At 41.1% G+C, this 24,458-nt stretch overlaps 1 protein-coding gene across 2 annotated transcripts in view; it reads left to right on the forward strand.

Moving 5' to 3' along the window:
• Positions 1 to 715: 715 nt before the first annotated feature.
• LOC121317642 (connector enhancer of kinase suppressor of ras 3-like) overlaps positions 716 to 24,458 on the forward strand; it is an 80,331-nt gene continuing 56,588 nt past the window's right edge. The window contains exons 1-4 of one of the 2 annotated variants that reach the window (XM_041253791.1): positions 716 to 1,074; positions 15,704 to 15,867; positions 22,727 to 22,929; positions 23,533 to 23,620. In XM_041253791.1, coding sequence (XP_041109725.1) covers positions 1,023 to 1,074; positions 15,704 to 15,867; positions 22,727 to 22,929; positions 23,533 to 23,620 — 507 coding nt within the window. In that variant the 5' untranslated portion in view covers positions 716 to 1,022. The remainder of the gene's footprint in view (positions 1,075 to 15,703; positions 15,868 to 22,726; positions 22,930 to 23,532; positions 23,621 to 24,458) is intronic. The other variant, XM_041253789.1, reaches the window with a different exon arrangement.

Here is a 24,458-nt window from a genome sequence, read left to right on the forward strand (position 1 = left end):
ATTATGTTAATGGTTGAAAAGCATGATAAATTCAATTTTAAAAAGATGTAAAAACGAAAACAGCACAGCGTACCAGGTTTGAATGGTCGCTTTCCTGCTTTCTTGGCGGAAGTTGTTCAGGCATGCGCCAGCAAGCGCAGTGCGTACCTGAAAATAATATTACACCTCGTCCGTTTGCAGACTGCACATATTAACACAAATAACAAAGTCGATCACACGAAATATTAATATTATGCCAGGTTTGATTACAACAACGATATTTATTTACAACGCCTATATCAAAGTACCTCACAGCGCTTTAGTGAGTGGAATTAAAACGGTACAGTTGCTCTTGCCTACTGCTGTATCGTATTGTTTGAAGAACGATTACAGCCTTTATCTTCGGCCCTTAAAAAACACAAATATACTTAGAGAGAACTAAACTTGTATTTTATTTATAATAGGCATAGGGGTACCTGCTGGAGAATGGAACGTGCATAGTAATAATACAGTTGATGCTGCATTTACACTTTTACAAAGTAGGCCTGTTGTTGTGCAGTTTTTGGCAGCTTTACACACAGTAGACTTGTGGGAACATACTAAGGAACAAAAGTTATACTTCTTGTATTTCTGTATGCTCATAAGCAAAGAACAAAAAGAGTTAGAGCAAAGGAAATAGCCGCCTCCCCTTTAATCATGTGAGCCCCATGAGGCGGATAAACAGCTGAAAGTGCAGTTTGACCCTGTGGGAGTGTTTTTCCTCTTAAAACATTGCTATCCCTCCTCTGCTCTCAGGCACTTTACCTTTGCAAACAGACCACAGCGCAAGGGAGTGAGGGGAGGAGCACCGGGGAGACTTTCTACTGTGAAACGGACTTGGAAAACAAAGTAGAGTTTTTAGTCATTGGGGAAACTCGAACTAAACTGGAATTTGACAACTTGGATATCGTCATCAAGTGCTGTAATATCGAGCTTCATTGCAAGGATTACAGCGTTTGCCATTGCCGGTGACTGGAGATCTGTGAACACATTACTCATTAGCCATGGACCCAATAACAAAGTGGACTCCTAAACATGTTGTGGACTGGATGAAAGGTAAGGGGTCTATTGATATATTGATATTTTGAAGGATATATATATATATATATATATATATATATATATATATATATATATATATATATAGGGATAAAGGGTGTTACAGCGATGCCGAATGGAACGCACAAAGAAGTTCTACTTCAAGGCAAAAGTTAACTCACGAAAATGTGTTTACCATTTCAGACTTTAACAACATCTCTTCAAATGCAGAACAGTGCAAATTTGTATAAAGTTAGTCAAACAAGTTCACCCTGTAATGCCATTACTCCGTAATAGTTACTTTGTAATTCTGTAAACTCAGTCAGGAGTTGAAAGTAACTTTCAGCAAAGCAGTCTGCTTGCATTGTTGCAGTGCTAGTAACAGAGCACTTACTGTACGCATGAGCAGAGGAGTGTAGGTTAAACATATTGAGCCGTCCACGTTCTAGTACTGTTTAAAAACATACCTGTTCCAGTCGGAATAACTGTGCCTTTTAATTTTCTTTTTCGAATTATTTGACAACACTTCTCAAATAGTGAAGCGTGCTAATAAAATTGAGAAACATTACTTGAAAAACGTTACTTTTTCAAATGCCATAGTTAGTAAATAAACAAAAGCTGACAGAAGGGAGCGTTTAGAGTCTCCTGTTTAGCAGCAAATAACTGTTATAACATTTAAGGCAGGCATTTCACTTTTCTAAAATAATATCCTGAGCCAAGTATGCACAGTGGGCTGTTGGTGGAGAAAAACGAACACAAAACTATATTTAACACTGGCACCAAAAAATGTTCAGTTCGACCAAAACATTTTTTACTTCGGGGTCTCTTCACTTAACCCAAATGTAGTTTGATGTGTTTCTATCGCTTATGGGGAACAACACCTTACCAAACCAGATATGACTAGCGTCCACACACACGCACGTTTGCGTTTCTGTATTTGTGGGGACTTCTCATTGACTCTCATTATATTTGTATTTACTATTTCTAACTCCAGACAGACAAAACTCCACACAGAGTGATGGACAGCAAACTAAATATTTTGGCACTTTTTTATTTATTTATTTATTTATTTATTTTTTTGAAGGCATATTTAGTTCTTAAGTGTTTTGCAGCGGACAGTCCCACAACAGTTTTTTCAAGAGTTACTGTCTTTGTGGGGACATTTTCCCAAATTGTGTCAGCACATTGATAGTAGTTCCTGCCCACAGACACACACACTAACAGGGCTACAGTAAATCCAGGGATTGAGCACTGCTTGGGTTGTGAGTCTTTGCTACCTGCCTCTCTCAAACAGAACCACTGACCTTCAGTCCTGCAGAGAAAAGGTATTCATTTCATCATTCTGTGTCAAATTGAAAAGGTATTCATTTCATCATTGTGTCATATTGAAAAGGTATTCATTTCATCATTCTGTGTCATATTGAAAAGGTATTCATTTCATCATTCTGTGTCATATTGAAAAGGTATTCATTTCATCATTCTGTGTCAAATTTGTGGGTCCGAAATGTTGCAGTGACCTACACCTGTGCCATGGTATAGCGAGTTGTCAGTGTTGCATGGATTCTCTACAGTGAGAAGGACCAAACACCAAATGAATTTGTGGAAACCTTTGTCAGCTAGACTGCCAAGAAGTCTTTTAGTTTTAGTGAAAATCAGGAGCACAGTCACACGGCCATGCAAGGCCTCCAAGCAAGACCGAAGTGAGTAAGACTTTAGTGTTGGAGAAACAGAACTAGAACTGCTCAGCGTGAGTTCAAACTAACAGCAAGAGCATCACCAACACGGTTCAGGCTTACCTTTCTGTGTCGTTTCAAGTCTTTCTTGAGATTCCTGTTTTGAAGTGCGCTAAGCTTTTAATAACTATACCTTTTGAGAACCTGTGGCTTTGCTGCAAAAGTCCTTAAGGGAACTGCTAAGTCTGATGTCATCATATTAGAAATCTGAACTGTCTCTTTTTCCATAAAGGAGCATGTATCGATTTTCCAGCTTAGCAGCCTGAAGCAGTTTCTCCCGAGGGTCAGTGGAGCAGTGAAGGCAGCTGGTGTGTGAAAGTGTACGTTAGCAGCTTCGACAGCCATTGTGCCTGATCAAACTGCTTGCTGTTTGAGGGCTGAAATGTAATGTCTTTCTTGTTTTTGTAAGATAATTGCTAAATATGTGTTTATACTTTGAAACATGTGTAACTTTGGCTGTGTTCCAGACAACAGCTCATAAAGCCACAGTAGCTAATAGATGAACAGGACTTTGTCCAGTAGCCACATTTGCAGACACATTCATGCATTTCCCATGCAGATAATCATCTTACTTTTTCAAGGCAATAACATTGGCATCTAATGTTAAATTGGATCTTCTCAGAAGAGGGGGTTATTTTGACACGTCACTATATGTCGTGCCAGTGAAAAAAATGTATAAATAATGAAACTGCATTGTAAAAACAGCTGCAGGAATTCGCACTGCATCTGCACACAAGGGGAATGCCTTCCTAAACAATCCCTTTTGTTATCGCAGTATTTAATCAGACAATACCATTTTCAACAAACATGTATGCTTGTACTGGACTTTACCAATATGTTGCTGATTTACTGTCTCCAGCAGTGTATTGGCGATTACATGGCTGGTATGTAATACTCGGGGGGGGGGGGGGGGGGGGCTAGATTAATACCATTGACTGATTGTCTACATGCTGTCAATAGTCGGCATATCATGGCAAAAGCAGAGTGCAGTATGTGTCACAGAGGACTGGTAAATGTGGACAGCTAGCTGAAGCCCACTTTCTAACATTGTAAAACACCCTGTGACATTCTTCTATTGTGTGTCTGTATTGCAGTGTCAACACGCTCAGGACAGGTGTGGAACATTTACTTTTTGTTTGCATTCCTATTTGCATTTTGTCGTTTGGTTGTTTTGAAGTAAACCGTGGACCGGGGTGCAGTGTGATCCAGTGAGCTGTGCTTTGTTCGTTTGGTACTTTGTAGATTGCAATCTAGATGCTGGTAAAGTTAAAACCTTAACAGTACAATGTTACTGTAGTAAAAGTACTACATTGAGGACGTTGTAAATCCATTGTGGTGTAATTGGAAGTAGCAGGAAAACACTTTAGTACTGAATTATTGTGTCAGTTCAACCCTTAGGCATTATGATGGGAGAAGAATCCACCCACATGGCCACTATACCATGTGCCTATTGTTTCAATCAATCTTTATTACTTTCACCCTCTTTTAAAATTAGTTGAAATTGCCAGGTCATCAGCCTTTCTTTATTTTTTTTTGCAGAGTCTTCTCGACGGTTCTAACCTGAAGGCATGTTCCACTATGTTTCAGTGAAGCACTGCTGTCATACAAGCCATAAACAGTTTACACTTGAATAATTCATTTCAAAAGATGTTTTAAAGTACAGTAGTAGTGTACAATATTTGTGACAAAAACCTTCTACTGTACTCTTAGGACGGTTAGTACATTTTAAACATGCTTTTGTGGATTTATGACTTTGTTCATGATTTATAAAGCATTTGATCTCTGATCTTTGTGTTTGTTTGTTTTTTGCTGGCTTGGCCTGTATTCGACCAAACTGAGGGGGTTTGTGTGTGTATTTGTTTGTCAGCTAGCTTGTGTTTGAACCTACTATACCGTTCACATGTGAATCCAAGCTTGGCCTTTCTTTCTGTCCTTGTCAGAGCAAGTGTAATCCCAGAGATAATGTCAATTCAAATATTATGTAAACCTTTGCAGAACTTAATTAGGTCACTCTAAAATCTTCAACCCCCTTCTTGCATGTATTTATTTTCATTGCATCCTCTAATCTGTCATTATATTAAAATTGTAAGAGCCACTTATATCCTTGCTTCTTGCTTTGAAATCTTCCCAGGATGACAGATGTCAATGGGGGTACTACAGTACCGGTCCGCATCACCAGTGTTATGTGAATCTCAGTCACAAACCAGATGGAAACAGATAGAAGGATGTTTAAAATAGACAGAATGCATGTCTTTGAAGTGTGTTAGGATTCAAATGCAGTGGTACTCCCTTGTATTGTAAGACTCCTGTAGTATCTGTCCAGTTCTAATTTCCAGGTGGCATTGGTTCTGTTGTCATTATCTCCTGTATTTATTGCCTAACACTATTTTGGTTTCATATATAAATAAGTATTAGTTTTTCTTGGCTCAGACACATTAGCACAGTAAGGTACCTGTTGTTCCACAACTGAAATTGCTAACGTTCTTATTTGCACGAAACAGGGTTTCAAATGTGCTGAGGTTGGATCTGACCATCCAAGTTGTCGGTTTCCTCGTGGTACTTGAGTTGCTCTCAAATGCATTTTAAGAACCTTCAATTTCTTAAGGGTTAATGTTGGCAGGTTTGTTTCATAAAAAGCTGCTGTCTTTTAAAATGTCTCCCATGACCATCACAGATTGTTCTCCCTGGGCTTTCTCGTTGGTTTAGCCCTGTTCTGAGTTTCCAGTATGTGAAATTGCAGAAGAGCAGTGAAAACATAACGGTATACAGCTTCCAGGAGCAACCCATTAAGCGCAATATGTAGAAGTATGTATTTGAAAATAATATATAATAAATGTAGATATAACAAAAATGTGGGCTGATGTAACTTGTTCATTTTTTTTTAATTGTTATTTGAACCATAATATCGGCATGTTGTTTAAAAAGTAAACAGTGGGTGTAGTTCCCTTCATTTTGGGTCCATGCTGTGTATGCTTTCTCTGGTATTTTTAAACCCTCTGTAGCTGTGTCTGTGCTGTAGGGTTATTAGAAGGCAGGTGGATCTAGATACTTGCGTTTGTAGACATAAGGTTGTGGCTCTAATGTCTGTAAAGAAAGGTTGCTGATTCAGAATACATGTCAAGCAAACCACAATGCCCTTGTGAAAATAGCTCTAGGAAAGTGTAGTTGAGAGACGGCAAAACTTCATTCTGTCAGTGTTCATTAACCACACAAACCTCGATGTCCAGCTTTCCTTACATAAAGTAATTTTAATATAATGAAAACTTGTGCAGTGATGTGGAATAAGTGTGTTGCACTCTTACCTTGCGCTAATAAAAGGTAGACAGTTATATTTCTAGTCAACAATGTTATTCCATTGTACTGAGGCCCTTGTTCTGGAATAGTGTTTTGGGGGCTGATTTCCACTGAAACGAACGAGTGGTGAATAATAGCCATTGTCATCTGCACCCCAAACAGTTTCCACATGGTAGGGATTGAATCTCAGCCAAGTCCAATTAAGAGAAGTTATCCAGTTCCTTCATGGGAGCCAAGCGCTGCTTGGATCAGTGTGGGAGCAGAATCAGAGCCTTACTGAAGGGACAGAGTGGGATTGTGATCATTATTTAAACAAGCTGACCAAAAAAAAAAAAAAAAGACAAAAAGGGGGGGGCCGATCCCGCGAAGTTAAACTGGGGTTTGTAACTAAATATTTCAGACATGTGATGGAGTCATGGGACAAACGATGGCTTCTCCACATTTCCCAGGTTATAAGCCAATGACACATTCTACTTTTTAATACATGAACTTTAACAAATGAATCTGTTACGTTTATTCACATTTTGTTTAGGGCCAATGTTTATATTGGGTGGTGGGGAATCAACGTTTTTGATTTCTGTTTATGATTTTAGCACTGGTACAGTGCCTCCAGGTGAATACAGAGTTGACTGAGTTGCTTGAACTGGTATCTTTATTGTGGATGGATAGTGAAGGAATTAATTGGACGAGTTCAGTTTGGTGTTTTGAAAAGCATTCCACTTACCGAGCAAGCCCAATACATGCACTGATCTGGAAAAGTCTTTAAGATGGGATCTGTGTAAAATTCACAGGTCAAAGAGCAAAGGGGATTATGACCCATGCTGTGGTAAAGAAAATGGCATTTCATTTTTTTTTTAACCTAATGCTTAACATCACCTCTGCTGCGTGAAAACATACAGATTAAAGGAGCCCATCAGTCAATATCGGTCAAGAACGGTTTTCTTTTCACAGGAGCACAATCAGTTGGCCTGGCCAGTGGAAATGGATGCGAGATAAGCAGACCCTCCTCAGTGCACACACCATTGCCACTCTGTGTCAATCCATTGGAAAGCTGCCGTCTCTCAGTGGAAACACAGGGAGATGCAGTGGGGAGCTGCTGTTTACTAAAACACTGTGTTTGAGCCAGATGGCTGCCAGGACCCTATTGTAAACAAGGCTCTTGCCATGATCATGGTCTGTGGTCTGATGTATTGCACTTTGTGGAAATGGTACTAATTATTTAGGAGGCTTCACTGTGTAATGGGCTCTAGGCAATGCTCTAGTAGCAGGAAATTGCAATTACAAAAAAAGCAAGTGTGCTCCAGTGGCTGTATTGCAGCGGAGTGTCGGCTTCATACAACCATTAGAGAACATTTAAATAAGCTCTCTAGTAGCTGCGATTAACCCTGCAATGCCCGTTTTCTCCCCAATTTAGTAGTGTCCAGTTATTTTGTTTAACTGAGCTCCCCACTACCACCCCTGCGCTGACTCGGGAGGGGCGAAGATGAACACACGCTGTCCTCAGAAGTGTGTGCTATCAGCCGCCCGTTTTTTGTTTTTTTTAACACACTACAGACACACCATGCAGCCACCTAGAGCTACAGTGTTGGAGGACAACGCAGCTCTCTGGGCAGTTTACAGGCAAGCCTGCAGACGCCCGGCCAGACCACAGGGTCTCACTGGTGCGCAGTGTGCTGTGGACACCCTCGCCAACCTAACCCTCCATCCCCCCAGGCGGCACTCGGCCAAATGTGCGCTGCCCCCAGGGAGCTCTATTCCTCAATCGGCAAAGGAACAGCCTGGACCTGAACCGGCAATGTCCAGACTATAGGGTGCATCCTGCACTCCACGCGAGTGCTTGTACTGGATATGCCGTTTGGGAGCCCTGTGTTATCAGTTTTTTTAAATCCATCCTCAAAAGGCAGAATTTTTCATAAGCAGTACATTGTGTTTTGTACAAAAAACGGAATCTATTTACATAAATAAAGCAGCTTTTCTCATTTAAAAAATGCTTGTGCATTACTGGGTGTTAATTTCAAAGACTCATCTGACACACACCTAAGATCTAAGTGTTTTCTTGGCATCTTTTAAACATTGCATGTATTCCATCACACACACACAATACAGTGATTCACATATCTGCAATGCCTAATATGAGCGCTTCTTTCAGGAAGCACTTTGCCTGGTGTGTGCCATGCACACGACACTGAATTCCGTTGGGTCGTTCCATTCAAAGCTCTCGCTCGGTTTGTATTCAGACACATTATCCACGTATTGGCTCTGCAGTATTGGTCAAGACAAGTCAGCCTCATAACATTGCAACGTTATCAGAAGTATGATTTGTTAGGCGGCTCACGATCTGATTTCAAATTGCTTCTCCACCAAAGGTTTATATGATGTGTTTGACCTGCAAGCAAGACTGTTCTTGCTTGAGATCAGAACGGTTCTGTTCTGTGGATGCCGTGTGCTCTTGACATGTGCAGATGAAATTGCCGTCTTATAAAATCTTTTTTGTAAAATTGTGTCATTACTCTTGAAAAACATAGCATCGTAAAATGTTTGACTGTAGGGCAATAAAAAAGTATGCTGATTAGTTGCTGGGCTTAAAGGACACGATGAGTAGAAGCTACTCCCAGTTTGAGTAGCGTCTCAGACTGGCTGCATGTCTGAGCGAGCATAGGTGTTTTTAACTGGGCAGGTGCAATTACAGATATCAATTCTAGAAATGCTGATCTGCTGGATGTGTTTTGTTTTAACATTGTGTAGGGATCAGAAGCCGTCTGTTTTATTCGTGCTCTGTGAACTTTCCTTGAACTCAATATAAGCTGTAATATGAAAGCTGGTTAAACATACTGTATCTTTGTTTGAAACCGTGCCTGCATACTATTTCAGTGAGGGGAATGTGTTTTGTGCAAAGTAGTATATTGGCCTATAATTTTCAGCTATATTACTATGTATAACTGCCAGATGACTTTGACAACTCTGTCCTAAATAAATGCACTGGGGTGTATATTAAGTACAAAGTATATTACACGTTGGATAGAAAAATACAAAACTACTTTATATATATATATATATATATTATATTTATGGCTGGTGTTCTCTTTAATTTAAAAGAAAATATTATGATGTAAAGGTGTTGACATGGTTTTTTTGTTTTGTTTTGTTTTTTTTATTACTGTTTGCCCCTGAAAAGTTGGTGCAGACAGGAGAACAAAACCATGCTGAAAGCATTGAAGTATTTTAGTTCAGCTTTGCATGAAGCTGTACAGACTTGCTTTAAACACAGTGCAGGTGTTTTAGAAACTGATTTTTAATAAGGTTGTGCTGAAACTGTTTTGATCAATGTCGAATTGACTGCTGAGGGACCATCTTCTCTCCTTTTATTTAAAGAAGCTATAATATTGTGTTCTTTTGTGTGCTGTGCTGACTGTTAAGTACTTGATAATGAATCCAGACTGCTTTATTTCTGCATGTCAATATGGAAACCCAACATTATCACCGTTAACCTAGAAGAAGGTAATTGGCACCAATTGCTTTAATTGCTGTCGTTTAAAAGTTGTTCTCACCTCTGGGGGCTGACCCTTTCTGCACAGTTATTGTGCTCACACTGTCCGTCAGTAAAGGAAAGTGCTGGGACTGCATCAGGCTGCTTGATCACCCTGCCCCCTGCTCTCTGCTCTGAAGCAAGTGAAGTCTGGTTCACACTACACGACTCGGGCTCCTCGAGCACCTCCTCAAGTTACAAGAGCTAACCCTGCAACTTCAACGCTGCAGGGAGACTGAATGTGCTTCATTACAAGAGAGCATAAAAATGAGGTTTGCAGCCGCGGCTGGGCTTGCCTCTGATGATACAAATGCAGGGTAAACCCCTGTGGGTGGGCTTTCCATGCACTCACATTTATGAGACTCTCATATATTCTATTGTAATATATACAGACAACGGTGTTGCTAGATTTTCCCCCCACCCCCCCCAAAAAAAATAAAAACATTAACCCTAATAATTTAATAATTTAATATGAGGGCTCAAGTTCCTGTTTTTCTAATTGTAAACAGAAACAATTAGACTGGTGAAGTGGTCAATACCTACTGAATTTATTAAGAAACACTGCAGTCCTACTTCAGATAATTCCAGAAGCACATCACGGTTAGTCATATCACAGTTGATTCTTGTTTCTTGCACAGGCCATGTGCTTACTGTAACTGAGTTGTGTAATTACCAGCACATGTAATGGGCCCTAATACCTGCTGCACATGAAGTGATCTTATACTGTGACAGTCAAACTAAATCTAACATCTGGAGAAATTCTAGAGAATCAGCTGCCAACTGGCATGATGCCACAGCGCATCCGCCATCTTAGTGAAGGAAGGACTTCCACATTATTAGTAAATGTTAGGGAACAAAATGTTTTCAGACAGAAAATCTTCTAACATAAAAAATGTACCTTTTTTAAAAAACACCTCTGCCCATTTCTTACCTCCAGATTGCCCTGTAGATCTGGAGGGAACACCTCTGATCTGGAAACACTGATTGACAAGCGAAGTGGCAGATGCATTGTAGGATTTCTGCAGTGCAGTCACTGTAAATGAAAATGACGTGTGACAGGAGGAAGCAACAGTACAGATCAGCTGCGTACCTGTCGTTTTTACGCATTAAAAAAATCGGAATACGCACAGCTCGTCTGTCTACCCTAAAACTTCCACTAACAACTACATCTCCCAGAATGCAATGTCTTAAGTTACTAGGGAACTCTGCACAAGAAAAATCGACCCAACAAACATTATCCAATCCTTGGCTAGCCCTTTTGTCTTTGCAGCCAGTCAGTAAGAATATGAAAAATTCGACGTGACACAGGTTGAAGTGTAAACACCCCAGTCCGGCTCCAAATCCAACTGGAAGCATTGTCAGAGGCAACCACTGAAAAAAAGTGTCTAATATTAACCAAACTGTTTTATTACTCTGTTATATATACCTATTAATGCATTTCCCTATTTTTATCAATATGGCTTTATATTGACGTTATAACATGTTTACAGAGTTTAAAATTTCATGTTAAAATATAGTAATGTAATTAATTTGCAGAGTCAGTGTGATACCTCAAAAAAACGTGCTGAGCCGATAAAGAACCTTGTAGAACACACGCGTGGTTGTACCGTAGTTCAAAGTAACATTGCAGTTAAAGGCTCTTTTTTAATGCCTACCCCATTACCATTAAAGATTGTGCAGTATTTATCGGGATTACTCATGACTTCAAGGTAATGTTGCATTTTACTCTGTGTTAAAATTAGAGGGTAAGTTACTCGCAGACCCAAAAGTTTATGTGGAGTGCAGGGAGAAGGTGTCGGTCAGAGGTACAGTACTGAAATGGGAACCCTTTCTTTAACCATTATACTGTACATGTAAAGCACATTCAGCTTATTGCAGTGATCTCTTTACATGGATTGCTGTGACGATGCAGCACTCTGACTGCAGTTTAGTGCTGGAGGTGGGGGGGGGGGGGTCTTGGCAAAGATTCACATTTACTTCTGCTACTCTAGTCTCCATGTACTGTACTGTGGCACAGAAAGAGTATGTTATTGTTGTTATGACAAGTCAGCTGGATTTCATCCGCATTAGTCAGACTAGTACCAGCCTGGTTATATTCCCTTAGACTTTTCATCCTTCTTTAGAGCAGAACATTGAATCTGAAGTTTATGGGTGTATTTCAGCACATACAGTAGTGTGGTTGTTAATTTGATCTTTTACTGTAAATGATTCACATGCCTGTGCTACTTTATATTTGGTTTCTGTGCAGTTTATTAATAAATATATTAATACAGTGCACCAGTCTATAGGCTATATTGAGACACGCTTCACCATGCTAAAAAGCAATACTTTTTGGAGCATGATCTATGTGAGAGAGGATGCACAGGACACCTTCTTGGTGTTGTCACTGTAAAGACTGATAATAAGACCGCAAGTGGAAAGGGATCGTCCTTGTTGGATTTGTGATGCTGTGCCGCCTTTTTCTTGCACAGGTGCTTCCTGTGCTTGCTTGCTTGCTTTCTCATTGTACTCCACTGAAACTCAGCGGGCGTTGTGTGGTGTGCAAACCACGCTGGCAATTATTGTGATTTTGGTTTCTGTTTCCCTGGGGGTAGGGGTGTGAATACAGGTCTGTTTTTGATGTTTTGCACTGATAAGAATTCCTCTGTACCTGTTTCATAGTGAATATGCAGACTGTGTCTTTTGTGTTCAGCAGTTTCTTTCTTTTTAGAAAAAGTGGACCTGGCCGTTCATTTAAATCCCTGCGGGTTGAAAAGTGTTAAAGCAAGAAGATGGATGTTGTAAGTCTTCTATTGCTAGCGTAGCTGCTACCAGACTGGTCCAGTGGAACTGTGGGCAGAATGCCTGCGTTTATAATGAAGGACCCTGAAGGGCAAAGAGTGAGCTGGTGTAGTTTCACTGGGCAGCCTCTGCTGTATCTCCTCTCTCCTCTCTCTCTCTCTCTGCTTAGAAGGTTAGTGTTGGTTGTACAGTAGTTATGTTTGAAGAGAGAACACTAAGCAGATTAAGGATGCACTTGTTCAAGTAGTGTTGCAGAGCAGCATCCTTTCTGAAGCGGCGGGGCTCACCTGGAATCTGCTTCATATCACTGTCAACCTTAACCAGGAGCTTACCCAAGCGGAGAGCTTGTTCCCATTGCTTTCGTTTTCAGACTCCTCGGTTTATTATTGGATTTATGTATTTGTCTTGTCCACCTAACGTCTCTGTCCACAGTAGTGTGTTCTTTTAAATGAAGTACACTTTTTCCATTTGGACATGCAGCATGTGCATGACTTTGTTTTGAGTCTGCACTGGAGAGAATTTCCTGCTTGTTAATCACCCCCCCATGTCCTGCAGGAATTGGTTTATAAGCACCCGCTTATTTTTACACAGTACAGTCCTCCTACTATGTTGTATTTTGGGATTCCTATGCGTGTGAGTACTCATGGGAGGATATGTTCCAGTATTATTGCAAGCGGCTAGTGTTTCTGTGAGCAGGGGAGGAGTGTGTTTGTGTGTGGTCGAGGAGTGACTGTTTTCCTTGCCATCTGTCGGTAACTTTCAAGCTCCTGCCGTCCAGTGCTGACGGGATCACTTTGGTGGAGTTGCTGTGCAGGCAGATTGGCCGAGCTCTCGCAGCTGAAGTCTTGAAACAAGGCGATATTGATTTCAAATTGAACCCAGGGAACCTAACTCGCATGTTGAACCTGTTGGAGAAGTCATTCCAAGTGGCTGCAACTTGAGATATACATGTCTGCGAGGTCCTGGTACAACGGGTAGCTTTCATAATCGCCTGAGTCAGGATACCCAGAATTTAGTAATGTTTGTGTGTAAAGTTTAACTCGTTTATTGTTTTTTGTGCATTTTGTTAAGCTCTACAGTGTTTTTATAATTTTGTTATTTCTTTTTTAACTACAGTAAGCACACACTTCATTGATATCATGCACATTGAAATGTCCCCTTTTAAAGTTGAAGTATACAGACACCTGAGTGAGAAACACCTCCATCTCTTATGTAATCTGTAACATTGTAAAGAGTTTCATTGGGTCACTTTGGGTCAGCCAGACAGTTTGTGGTTTTGGTTGCGTTGTGTTTTGACACAGCTCTGTTAATGAAGGAAAAGTAGGTTTTTAAAGTGTAATGTATGTAGTTGTGAGAAGAGAGATTGCAGTAGCATCGTCATTCACACAGCAGAGTGGGATATTGACAGAGGGTGATTTCAGTGTGGTATTTCTAGACTGCCATTACCATCTTCAGTCTTAAACAGCCAGCTTGACTGCACCCAACACCACTGTGTGAATGCACAAGTTGGCTTTCATTAAAAGTAGCTTCTGTTCAGCAACTTGTAACTGTGTGCTTTATGGAACTCTAAGCATTCTTTGAGTCTATGGGATACATTCGCAAAGCTTTAACCCAAGAGTCATTTTCAAAGCTTGTTTTATGAATGCAATAAAGTTTTATATTTACTAAACACTGTTCTTTCCTGTTGTAACTAAAACCATGAATCATCCAGATCAGTTTAAATTGAAGTTGCTTGTATTGATAAAGACAAACTTTACTTGCTTGCCCTTTTGCTTCTGATATTGTTATCTGATGGTACAATTTGCAGATTCTGTCAGTCCAAACACTCCAGGTTATTCACAGGTAAAGGTAAATTGTCCTTAATTTCAGCAGGATTGTTAAGGATTCCTTCACGCTTTACATCTAGTTGGGTTATGTTTTTATGGAAAGTGGGGTTTTTTGGGGTTTGTTTTTAACTTTAGACCTGCAAATCCTCCACTCCTCCTGAACCCTTTTTGAACCCACGTCTTCTACTTTCCATCCACAGGAAGACCTGGGGTTCCTTCCGAAATGGCAGGATCCAGTCAGTTAGTTCCCATTAGTGCAGGCATGTGGGAGATTCTTTATCTGCACAGTTTTGTGGTTTGAAATCCTGAGCAAAAAAAGCATTGAAGCACAGGGAACCCCTGTGTAATTTGAGAAGGCCTTATCTGGTACAACATCTCTAGTGCCTGCTGAAAGATAATAGCATTGTACAGGAAGTACAACGTTAAGCTCTGAGTCAGTGTTGGGGAATTTTAAAGGAAGGTTATGGTAGATTTGCCACTTCTAACCAACACACACTGCATCATTGAAGAATGCATGGGGTTTGTCTCTGGTTCAGGGTTCGTTCTGCCCTGATTGTTGTCGTAGGCTTGGAATGGATATTGGTAAGGATTACTGACCCAAAGAGCAGGCCAGGCCGGAGTTCAAAGGAGTGTAAAACCACTTCAATCATCCTGGATGGAAATGTTATTTGCTGGTTAATACTGTGCCAAGTCCCGTGGGTATAGCTTTTTAAAGGGAGTCCTGTTGGGATTCTCTTGTGTTAATAAAGCCCACAGTGTTTATTAACCCTCTTCCAAAAGGACACTTTAGGTACTACATGTGCCCTTACAAGTAAAACTCCTAAAACCTGTTCTGAACAGCCAATACTGTAATAACAAAACAGATTGCTAGTTTTAAAGCATTGAGTGCCCTTCATACTGTGGGGCTGCTGGGTTAGCTCTCCTCCAGTAACAGAAATGTGATTCCGCACACTGGTGTTAACAAGCTTAACATATCTACAGCTTGTCTAAGCATTAACTGGTACACAGCAATTCCTCTGTAGGCCTTGCCAGTATTAAACCTTGCTGCAAATTTGAACCATTTTTATATTAAAACAAAAATAAAAACCCTACTGCATACTGAAGCTATTTTCATAGTATATTTGGATATTTGTTCTAGCACTACTGATTTTTTATAAATAAATAAATAAAAACCCTTTTAAAGTTATGAAAGTGTTGGTAAATGTGTCATTTTGGAGTCTGTGGTCTGCATTTACAGCACTCTACCATTTGTTAATTTTGGCTTGTACCATGGTGTACCTCAGTAAAGTTTTAATAAAGGACAGGGCAAACAACTTTGGTGCTCCAATTTAACTGGAGTTACTTAAGTTTGTTAATTTTTCCACACAGCTTTGGTGAGCCTCTCTTCCAGAATCTGTGCTCTCTGTTTTGTGTATTTTTTTGTTTCTAAAAGGCAGTTAGAGTTCTGCTTATTAAGGCTCCTTTCTTTTTCTTTCTTTTCTTTGCAGGTCTAGATGACTCCCTTCAGCAATACGTTTGTAGCTTTGAGCGAGAGAAGATAAACGGCGACCAGCTGTTGAAGATTTCTCACCAGGATCTGGAGGAGCTGGGAGTTGCACGGATTGGGCACCAGGAACTCGTACTAGAATCGGTGGATCTGCTTTGTGCTCTGGTCAGTTTCATACGATTCCACAGCTTGTAGGAAAATGCTTCCCACGGCTTTAAAACAGCTTAGAGCAGTACCAGTCTGAGCATCTGATCAAATGATTAACCACAGAGTTAAAGGGACTCTGAAAAATTGAGTAGTCAGGGAAGTCTCCTTTGACAGGTCAGATTTGCTTCATTGTGCAAATTTAAAAAGCGGCTAGGATTGTAGTGTTCAGTCAGCTGTCTGCTTCCTGCAGCCAAATTTGGTGGTTTTTTTCAAGCATTCATCACAACAGCATTAAAAAGCAGAACACTGGCTCTCCTTGCTTTCACTGCTGTTTTTGAAGTCAAAATATTTCATTCTTTAATGCTATAATGTATGGAAAAGACATGACCTTGAAATCTGAACCCAAATTCACAAATAAGCTGGTTTGTTTGAACTTTTTCAGGAAATTGAATACATTTCCGTTGCAGATATGTATTTACTATTTGCACATTAGTTTATCTAAATCATGAAAAGCTATTTGTTACATAGCGACCATGTGTCATTTGAATAGATTCAATCCCAGCCAGGCATCCCTGCACTGCGGAGATGATGGGAAAGAATGTTAAGTGAATCATGCTGCGTGAAATATCCAGCATTCCATTCCTTACAGCACTCTCTAGAAAGTGTTAGCCCTGGCTTAATAAGGAAAGGGATCTGGGCAGGCAGGGTGCTTAACAACAGCATGCACAGTCCGTTCAAATGAGGGACAACACAGCTACAGGGGAAGAGTCATTCATCTGGTGCCTTTCTTTAATCAAGGCAGTGATTGTCCCTCCCTGAATAATAAGTGACACGTTTTATTGGAATTGCAACTATGCAAAGACTTCTCATACTTCTCTAAACACTAAGAAATGTAAGATGGTATTGCAACAAAGACTGCTTGTATTTGTTTGAGGAAAGAAAACTATGAATTGGTATAACTGGAGAAAAGTACCACTGAATTTTCCACTTTGTACAGTTACATGATGCAGTAGAACTGCAAGCACAGCATGTGGGTGCAGTTTAATGACAGTATTTGTGTGAGCTTTGTTCTGGTCTCTATCAGTGGCATGTCTATAGCTCCTCCTGTAGTTTTTATAGTGATGTGATTCAGCAGACCTTTTTTAAGTGTCTTGAGAACAATCTTTTTGTTTTTCCCCATAGCATATTTGATTTAAAAGGTACTTCACTAGTATCAAGCACAGATTAAGAGATTAAGTCTGGAGGAATTCTCTTTCAGCTGTCCACAGAGCTCCAGCTTACTGCCTGTTATCATGACAGGCTGGGTATTACATTATTCACTCTACTCATCGAACTTCAATTTGTAATCCGTGTTCTCAAACAGACCAGGCAGTTCTCTCACACAAACATTTTATTCATACCTGATTCTGTGAATTTTATTTTATTTCATTGCATTTAGTTCCCTTTTGTTCCTGGATGGATTCATTGAGATTAAAATCCTCTTTTCAGGTATCTCCAGGTGATTATATTGGGTTTTCACTCTACCTGTACACTGTAATTAAATGTAATGTGCGGATGTGTCAGATAATAATACAGTAACTGCTCAAAGTTTTTTTTTTTTTTCTCTCAGTGCCTAGGTTATCAAGATTACAATGTTGCAAGCAAGCACTTTTTAAAATAAATGTCCTTGTTAAAAATGCTCTTAATTTTGGCCGATGACCGATAGCTCATGGCACTCAATCAGTATTAGGATGCGTTTATTCACTGGGGTAGAGGGGGTTGGGGCTTGTGAATTTGCAAATCTGTTTTCAGTGGAATGTATTATCTTATGACAAGGAAGCAGAAAAGGAGACACATGCTCCTCCCACCTCTCGGGGGATAATAAACTAGGGCTTCATTGCCGCATTTCCTCTATGGGATATGTATGTTACGCGTGTGGGTCATCACTGAACAATACTGTGGCAGCCACAGAGCATTGGGCGCTGGCATACCACCCAGGCAATCAGATGTAATAAACACGGGTGCTGGCACTAGGGTACCAGCAATGGTAGTCATAGTATCACATTTAATAAAGAAAACAAAATAAAGCTAAAACATTTGAGTTTGCCACACAAATGTCCCAATAGTCCCTCTAAAAGGAACGTCCTGCTCCAGGAACCTACTACTCAACGCAAACCCTCCTCTACACTGTTTGGGATCAACATCCCCTAAACTGACCCACTTCTGGGCTCCCGGAGTCCTGGTATCGTCACGGCGACTCCGGCCTCTTCAAACAGACTTTTCACACGGTCTCGGCTGGGCGATGCCTTCAATGCAGTTAATCTATCTTTCCACGGTTGTCCAGATGGAGTACAGTACATATTGCAACAGATGGACAAGTTTACACTAGGAAGATAAGTTTTAGTCTTTCTGGGTGTAAGATGCCACGTTGTACCTTGTCCCTCATCTGCACTGTGTTAAAGAGGTATTCAGGTTGTAAAATGAACACTCCAGGGTGGTGAGCTGAAGAGCAGTTTTAACATCTGTCTGCCCGATAGTGTGTTTCCTTATGTAGTTACCAATTTAATGATTAAGGAGGGTGGAATGTTTGATTTGTTCCTGATTACTAGCTCTGGGGTGCTTTTGTTTTGACTCTGATTAAACCACGCGTGTGTACCTCCTAAACTGAGGGGGGTTTGATTTTTGTTTTGGTTTTTCGGCTGTAATTGTTTTCAGTTTGTTTCCTGACTGCTGAAAAAAATTCTCCTGCTTACCCCTGTTTTTTTGAGAATTGTTTCCTGACCATTTTTATGCATCGGTTGAGATTGATGGTGTTTAAGCATCTGGCCATTTTAATCTGTATCGGGTTAATGGTCATCTCTACCTTTTTTGGCAAGCAGTGCAATAATTGCTAAGTAACGTGATAAACCAGGAAATATCCCATTATCACTGTTAACCCTTTTCATCCTGGATACCCCTGCAGGGTAGTTACCTGCTATTACAATATTATTGGTAGCAAAGAGCGTTTAATTTTGTGAGATTGATTTACCACTTGGTGGTGCATTTCCAACATAGAATGACCAGGAGAATCACACTCCTCCAGATTACACATTTCCAACAGCAGAATGACCTGGCCAAACACGCTCCCCCAGATTACACACGTACAACAGCAGAATGACCTGGCCAAACACGCTCCTCCAGATTACACACGTACAACAGCAGAATGACCTGGCCAAACACGCTCCTCCAGATTACACACGTACAACAGCAGAATGACCTGGCCAAACACGCTCCTCCAGATTACACACGTACAACAGCAGAATGACCTGGCCAAACACGCTCCTCCAGATTACACACGTACAACAGCAGAATGACCTGGCCAAACACGCTCCTCCAGATTACACACGTACAACAGCAGAATGACCTGGCCAAACACGCTCCTCCAGATTACACACGTACAACAGCAGAATGACCTGGCCAAACACGCTCCTCCAGATTACACACGTACAACAGCCGAATGACCTGGCCAATCACGCTCCTCCAGATTACACACGTACAACAGCCGAATGACCTGGCCAATCACGCTCCTCCAGATTACACACGTACAACAGCTGAATGACTGGGTGAATCGCACTGGGGTGCTGAACGGGTTAAGAGCTTGATCAGAGGGAAATGAGTTCTCTGAATTCAGCTGTTTTAATTTAGGCTTGAACGTGCTTATATGTTTTAAACCTACTTCAGATCTCTAGCTCTTACCAGGGGATCATTCTGATGCACACCTTTGCACTGACATTGGTGAAACCAGAGATGTGTGTTTAGATAAGAAAGAACTTGCCAAGAATGTAAGATATTGCCACAAGTTGTACACCCTTCTGTACAGTATATAGCAGCGCTAAAAATACCCTTCTGTACAGTATAATGCAGTGGTAAAAATACCCTTCTGTACAGTATATTGCAGTGCTAAAAATACCCTTCTGTACAGTATATTGCAGCGCTAAAAATACCCTTCTGTACAGTATATTGCAGTGCTAAAAATACCCCTTTGTAGTATAATGCAGTGCTAAAAATACCCTTCTGTAGTATAATGCAGTGCTAAAATATGTCAGTCTTTGGTGAAACACACACAGTGTAAAATGACTGCTCAAGGGGATTTGTTTTCAATCGAGTTCTCAAGCTTGACAGGGCCAAAGAACAGGTCATATGTCTGTTCTTTCAAAGCTGTGTGAATGCAGATCTCTGGGTTTGTGGCTGAAGCACAATACTGCTGAAAGTGAGAACTGCCAGAACTGAATGAATCCCATTCTGATAGTCAAGTTGGCCTAAACAAATTCCTTTTGTTACATTATAGGCATTCGACAGTCTGGAGTATTGATGTCTTCATTGTACCCTGAGCTTCTCAAACAGCATATTGTCTTTTATACTGTAAAATATTACTACAGGTTAGAGGTCTTCAAGTTTGATGCTTTGGCTGGAGATTCAGAAATGTGTTTGTTGAGGTTCTAATCCCTATTGGCCAGTCCCTGTAGAACAGCCTGCTCCTTGTCTGTCACTGATAGATTCAGTACAGTCTGTGCCTCCTGATTTTGGACCCTTACGACTGAGTGAAATTGAGCCACTCCTACAAGATCAACATTTCACTCACCTCTGTGGGTAATGTTATAATAATGTTATAGTTATAGGTAGTTATACGCTGTGCATGACCCAGGCATGGACGAAGGCTGTCCTCTGTAAGAAGTACAGCTCTGGCCAAACCTTTTGCATCATCCTATAGAATCAACTCATTTTGCTTCATAAAATCGAATGAAACCTATTGAATAATGTTATAGCAACGTGTTGAATTACATACCGCTTTGTAGTTTTCCATATACAAGTACTTAATGAAAAACTGACAAATGTGACATCAAAACATCAAATAATGTACTACTAGTATGGCTTCTTGTAGACTTATGCAATGACATGGTGTTAAATAAAAGTTGTTCTTTTTAGTTTTTTCTTTCCTTTTTTTGTCAATCTTAAAATTCTAACTCATGCAATACAATGTCCATAGCTATATGTTCAGTTATAGTCACCTTGCTACAAAAAGTATATTGCTGCTCTAGAAACAGTGCAAAGAAGAGCGACCAGAATTATTCTGGGTTTAAAAGGCATGTCATATGCAGACAGGCTAGAAGAATTCATTCTATTCAGTCTTGAACAAAGAAGACTACGTGGCGACCTAATTCATGCATTCAAAATTTTAAAAGGTATTGACAATGTCGACCCAAGGGACTTTTTCGACCTGAAAAAAGAAACAAGGACCAGGGGTCACAAATGGAGATTAGACAAAGGGACATTCACAACAGAAAATAGGAGGCACTTTTTTACACAGAGAATTGTGAGGGTCTGGAATCAGCTCCCCAGTAATGTTGTTGAAGCTGACACCCTGGGATCCTTCAAGAAGCTGCTTGATGAGATTCTGGGATCAATAAGCTACTAACAACCAAACGATCAAGATGGGCCGAATGGCCTCCTCTCGTTTGTAAAATTTCTTATGTTCTTGCATCGGTAATAAAATACCACGCAGAACAGAAGTGCTGTTTAGATGAGTTAGGGGCAGAAGTGTTGCAGTGGGACAGGTTCATGGTTACACCAGTGTACCAGCTGTACCTGGAGAATGGATAAGATTCCTGAGAGCTCTATTGAAGCAACAGAAGAGCTTTTAAGAGAAGTGATAACTGAATCAGAAAATGATGCAAAGTGATACAAAACAAGAATACATTAGTTAAGAATACACTTTCATTGGCATGCAGACAATCAGCCTCACGTTGTCCAAAGCCTCCCCTTTACTGTTTGAGGGTAAAACAAATGTTTTCTGAACCATTTCTGTGAGGTGTGTAAATAAACACGTGTTCAGGCAGGCAGCTGAGAGTTTGGAAGTTGTGGAATGTGTACTTTGGCCTGTTTCTTTTGAGCAGTAGGTTCTGCATGTTTCTGTTGGCTGGTGGTGATACATTTGCTGAATGCCAATAAAAAGTTTTCTGGGCCTTGATAAGTATGCTTACCATCTGTTACGGTTAACAAATTCAGACACTTGCCCTGTGTGCCCAGTCTGGCCATGCAATGTTAATTGGTGCTGAGCTGCAAAAGCTTACTAAACATTCCCCCTAGCCATTTCATATAAAGCTACCGTAGCTATTCTTGTTGTAGGTAGGTACTAAACTGTGTTTTGCATACCAGTAATGGTAAAACCTTTATTAAACACAGTTAAGGACACCATAAACCTCCTGATTACTGTAAAATGTATGGGTATATTGTGTCCTGGCAGAGCTGTAACCCTCTTTAACCTGATCAGGTTGCACATTGTGTTGTGTAGCATTGCTTTACAGTCAGTGCAGTGTGACATGCACATTGCTCTGGAGTCCTGGCCCAGAGCAGGGGTCTGTTGTTGGTGGTATAAGCTCAGCGCTTTGTTGTGAATCCAGTTGGGTCTTTCGGGGTTTTATTTGACATGAGTATAATACGTGTTGGGTTTCTGTCCGCCTCTCGGGTGGTCTAGTGTCCTTAGGGTTTGTACCCTGTTGTTGGTAATGATACAGACCATGTACTTGTGTTGTAGGGTTAATCTTACAGAGAGCTCATGTGCGGTTGTCAAGGACCAATGTGCCGTAAAGTGCTATTCTTCAGACATATCAAAATATCAATGCATTAGAAATAAAACGTCCAACTGCACAATAAGGCTATTGAATCTTTGTTTGTTTTTTGTTGTTTTAAATCAGAGACAAACATCTGTGTAATAAATAATTCATCAAGGTTTAAAAAATCTGCATAATTAAATTATATTTCCTGCACAGCATTCAGATACCATGCAATACGGTACAGTAGTATTAGATTGGATTTTGTTATCTGAATATAATATATACTTTTTTTTTTCTTCCCCCAGAATTATGGCCTTGAAACTGACAACCTGAAGAGTTTAGTTATGAAAATGCGAGCCTCGATGGGCAAACTTCAGAACTCGATAGCCAGCAGGAGGAAAAATCCCTCGTATGATGGAGGCACGTCTCGTCAGCCTACCAATGAGTTCCTGACCTCTGTTGTTGAACTTATAGGTGCAGCTAAGGCCTTGCTTGCGTGGCTGGACAGGTAATAAGTTAAAATGCAGAAGTTGCAAAACAATAGGTTCTGTAATAGTGGCTTGCAAAGATCCCTTTACGTATAGTAATGTGTGTCAGCACCCCCTCTAACTGCTGGCAGCCTTTACTCGGCTACAATTTGCACACTGTCAGCTGTCGTGACTGGGCACAGTTCCTGCATAACCACAACTAGGGGCTGTCCTTGCAGACAAAGCACAGCATGCTGAAATACTGAGACACGCCCCAGTCTACCTGACCCGTCATCGCAGGTGAGCAGGGAAAGCAAACAAGCTCTGCAACACTACCAGAAAAACTACATCAACTAATATATTGCTCATAAACTACAGAATGTGTTTTTTTTTTTTTTTTTTATAATGTTGCGCATTAAGCGCACTTGTTAAGTGATGTAATTTGTAACCCAAGGACCCTTGGAAGTACGTTCACTTTCTTTTTTTTTTTTTTTTTTTTTTTTTTTTTTTAAACTACTTGATTATATTACTTTATCACTGACACAGCACTGCAAATCTATTTAGGAAACCACTGACAAAAGCTTGTGTATCTGTCCATGGCTCATTGTGTGCCAGTCTAAAAGGACTTTTCTGTTTGGTTACAGGACACCCTTGACTGGGATCAGCGATTTCTCATCAACAAAGAACAAAATCATTCAGCTGTGCCTGGATCTCACAACCACAGTTCAACAGGTCTGCATGCTCTTCTGTCTCCCCGCCCCCTGTGCCTCCCCTGTCCGCTTGCACAGTTCAACAGGTCTGCATGCCCTTCTGTCCCCCCCCCCCCCCCCCCCCCCCCCTCCCCTGTCCGCTTGCGCAGTTCAACAGGTCTGCATGCCCTTCTGTCTCCCCCCTCCCCCTCTCTGTGCCTCCCCTGTCTGCTTGCACAGTTCAACAGGTCTGAATGCCCTTCTGTCTCCCCCCTTTGATGTGCCTCCCCTGTCTGCTTGCGCAGTTCAACAGGTCTGCATGCCCTTCTGTCCCCCCCCTTTGATGTGCCTCCCCTGTCCACTTGCACAGTTCAACAGGTCTGCATGCCCTTCTGTCTCCCCCCTCCCCCTCTCTGTGCCTCCCCTGTCTGCTTGCACAGTTCAACAGGTCTGAATGCCCTTCTGTCTCCCCCCTTTGATGTGCCTCCCCTGTCCGCTTGCGCAGTTCAACAGGTCTGCATGCCCTTCTGTCTCCCCCCTCCCCCTCTCTGTGCCTCCCCTGTCTGCTTGCACAGTTCAACAGGTTTGCATGCCCTTCTGTCCCCCCCCTTTGATGTGCCTCCCCTGTCCGCTTGCACAGTTCAACAGGTCTGCATGCCCTTCTGTCTCCCCCCTCCCCCTCTCTGTGCCTCCCCTGTCCGCTTGCACAGTTCAACAGGTCTGAATGCCCTTCTGTCTCCCCCCTTTGATGTGCCTCCCCTGTCCGCTTGCACAGTTCAACAGGTCTGCATGCTCTTCTGTCTCTGTCTGCACACTTGCCTTGGGCCGCCTTGTTTAATGAGAGGGAAGTGTTGAAATGGCAGTTGATCTGCAGAATGTAC

This window comes from Polyodon spathula, chromosome 6, assembly GCF_017654505.1.
Source record: "Polyodon spathula isolate WHYD16114869_AA chromosome 6, ASM1765450v1, whole genome shotgun sequence".
In the NCBI taxonomy this organism is placed as follows: domain Eukaryota; kingdom Metazoa; phylum Chordata; class Actinopteri; order Acipenseriformes; family Polyodontidae; genus Polyodon; species Polyodon spathula.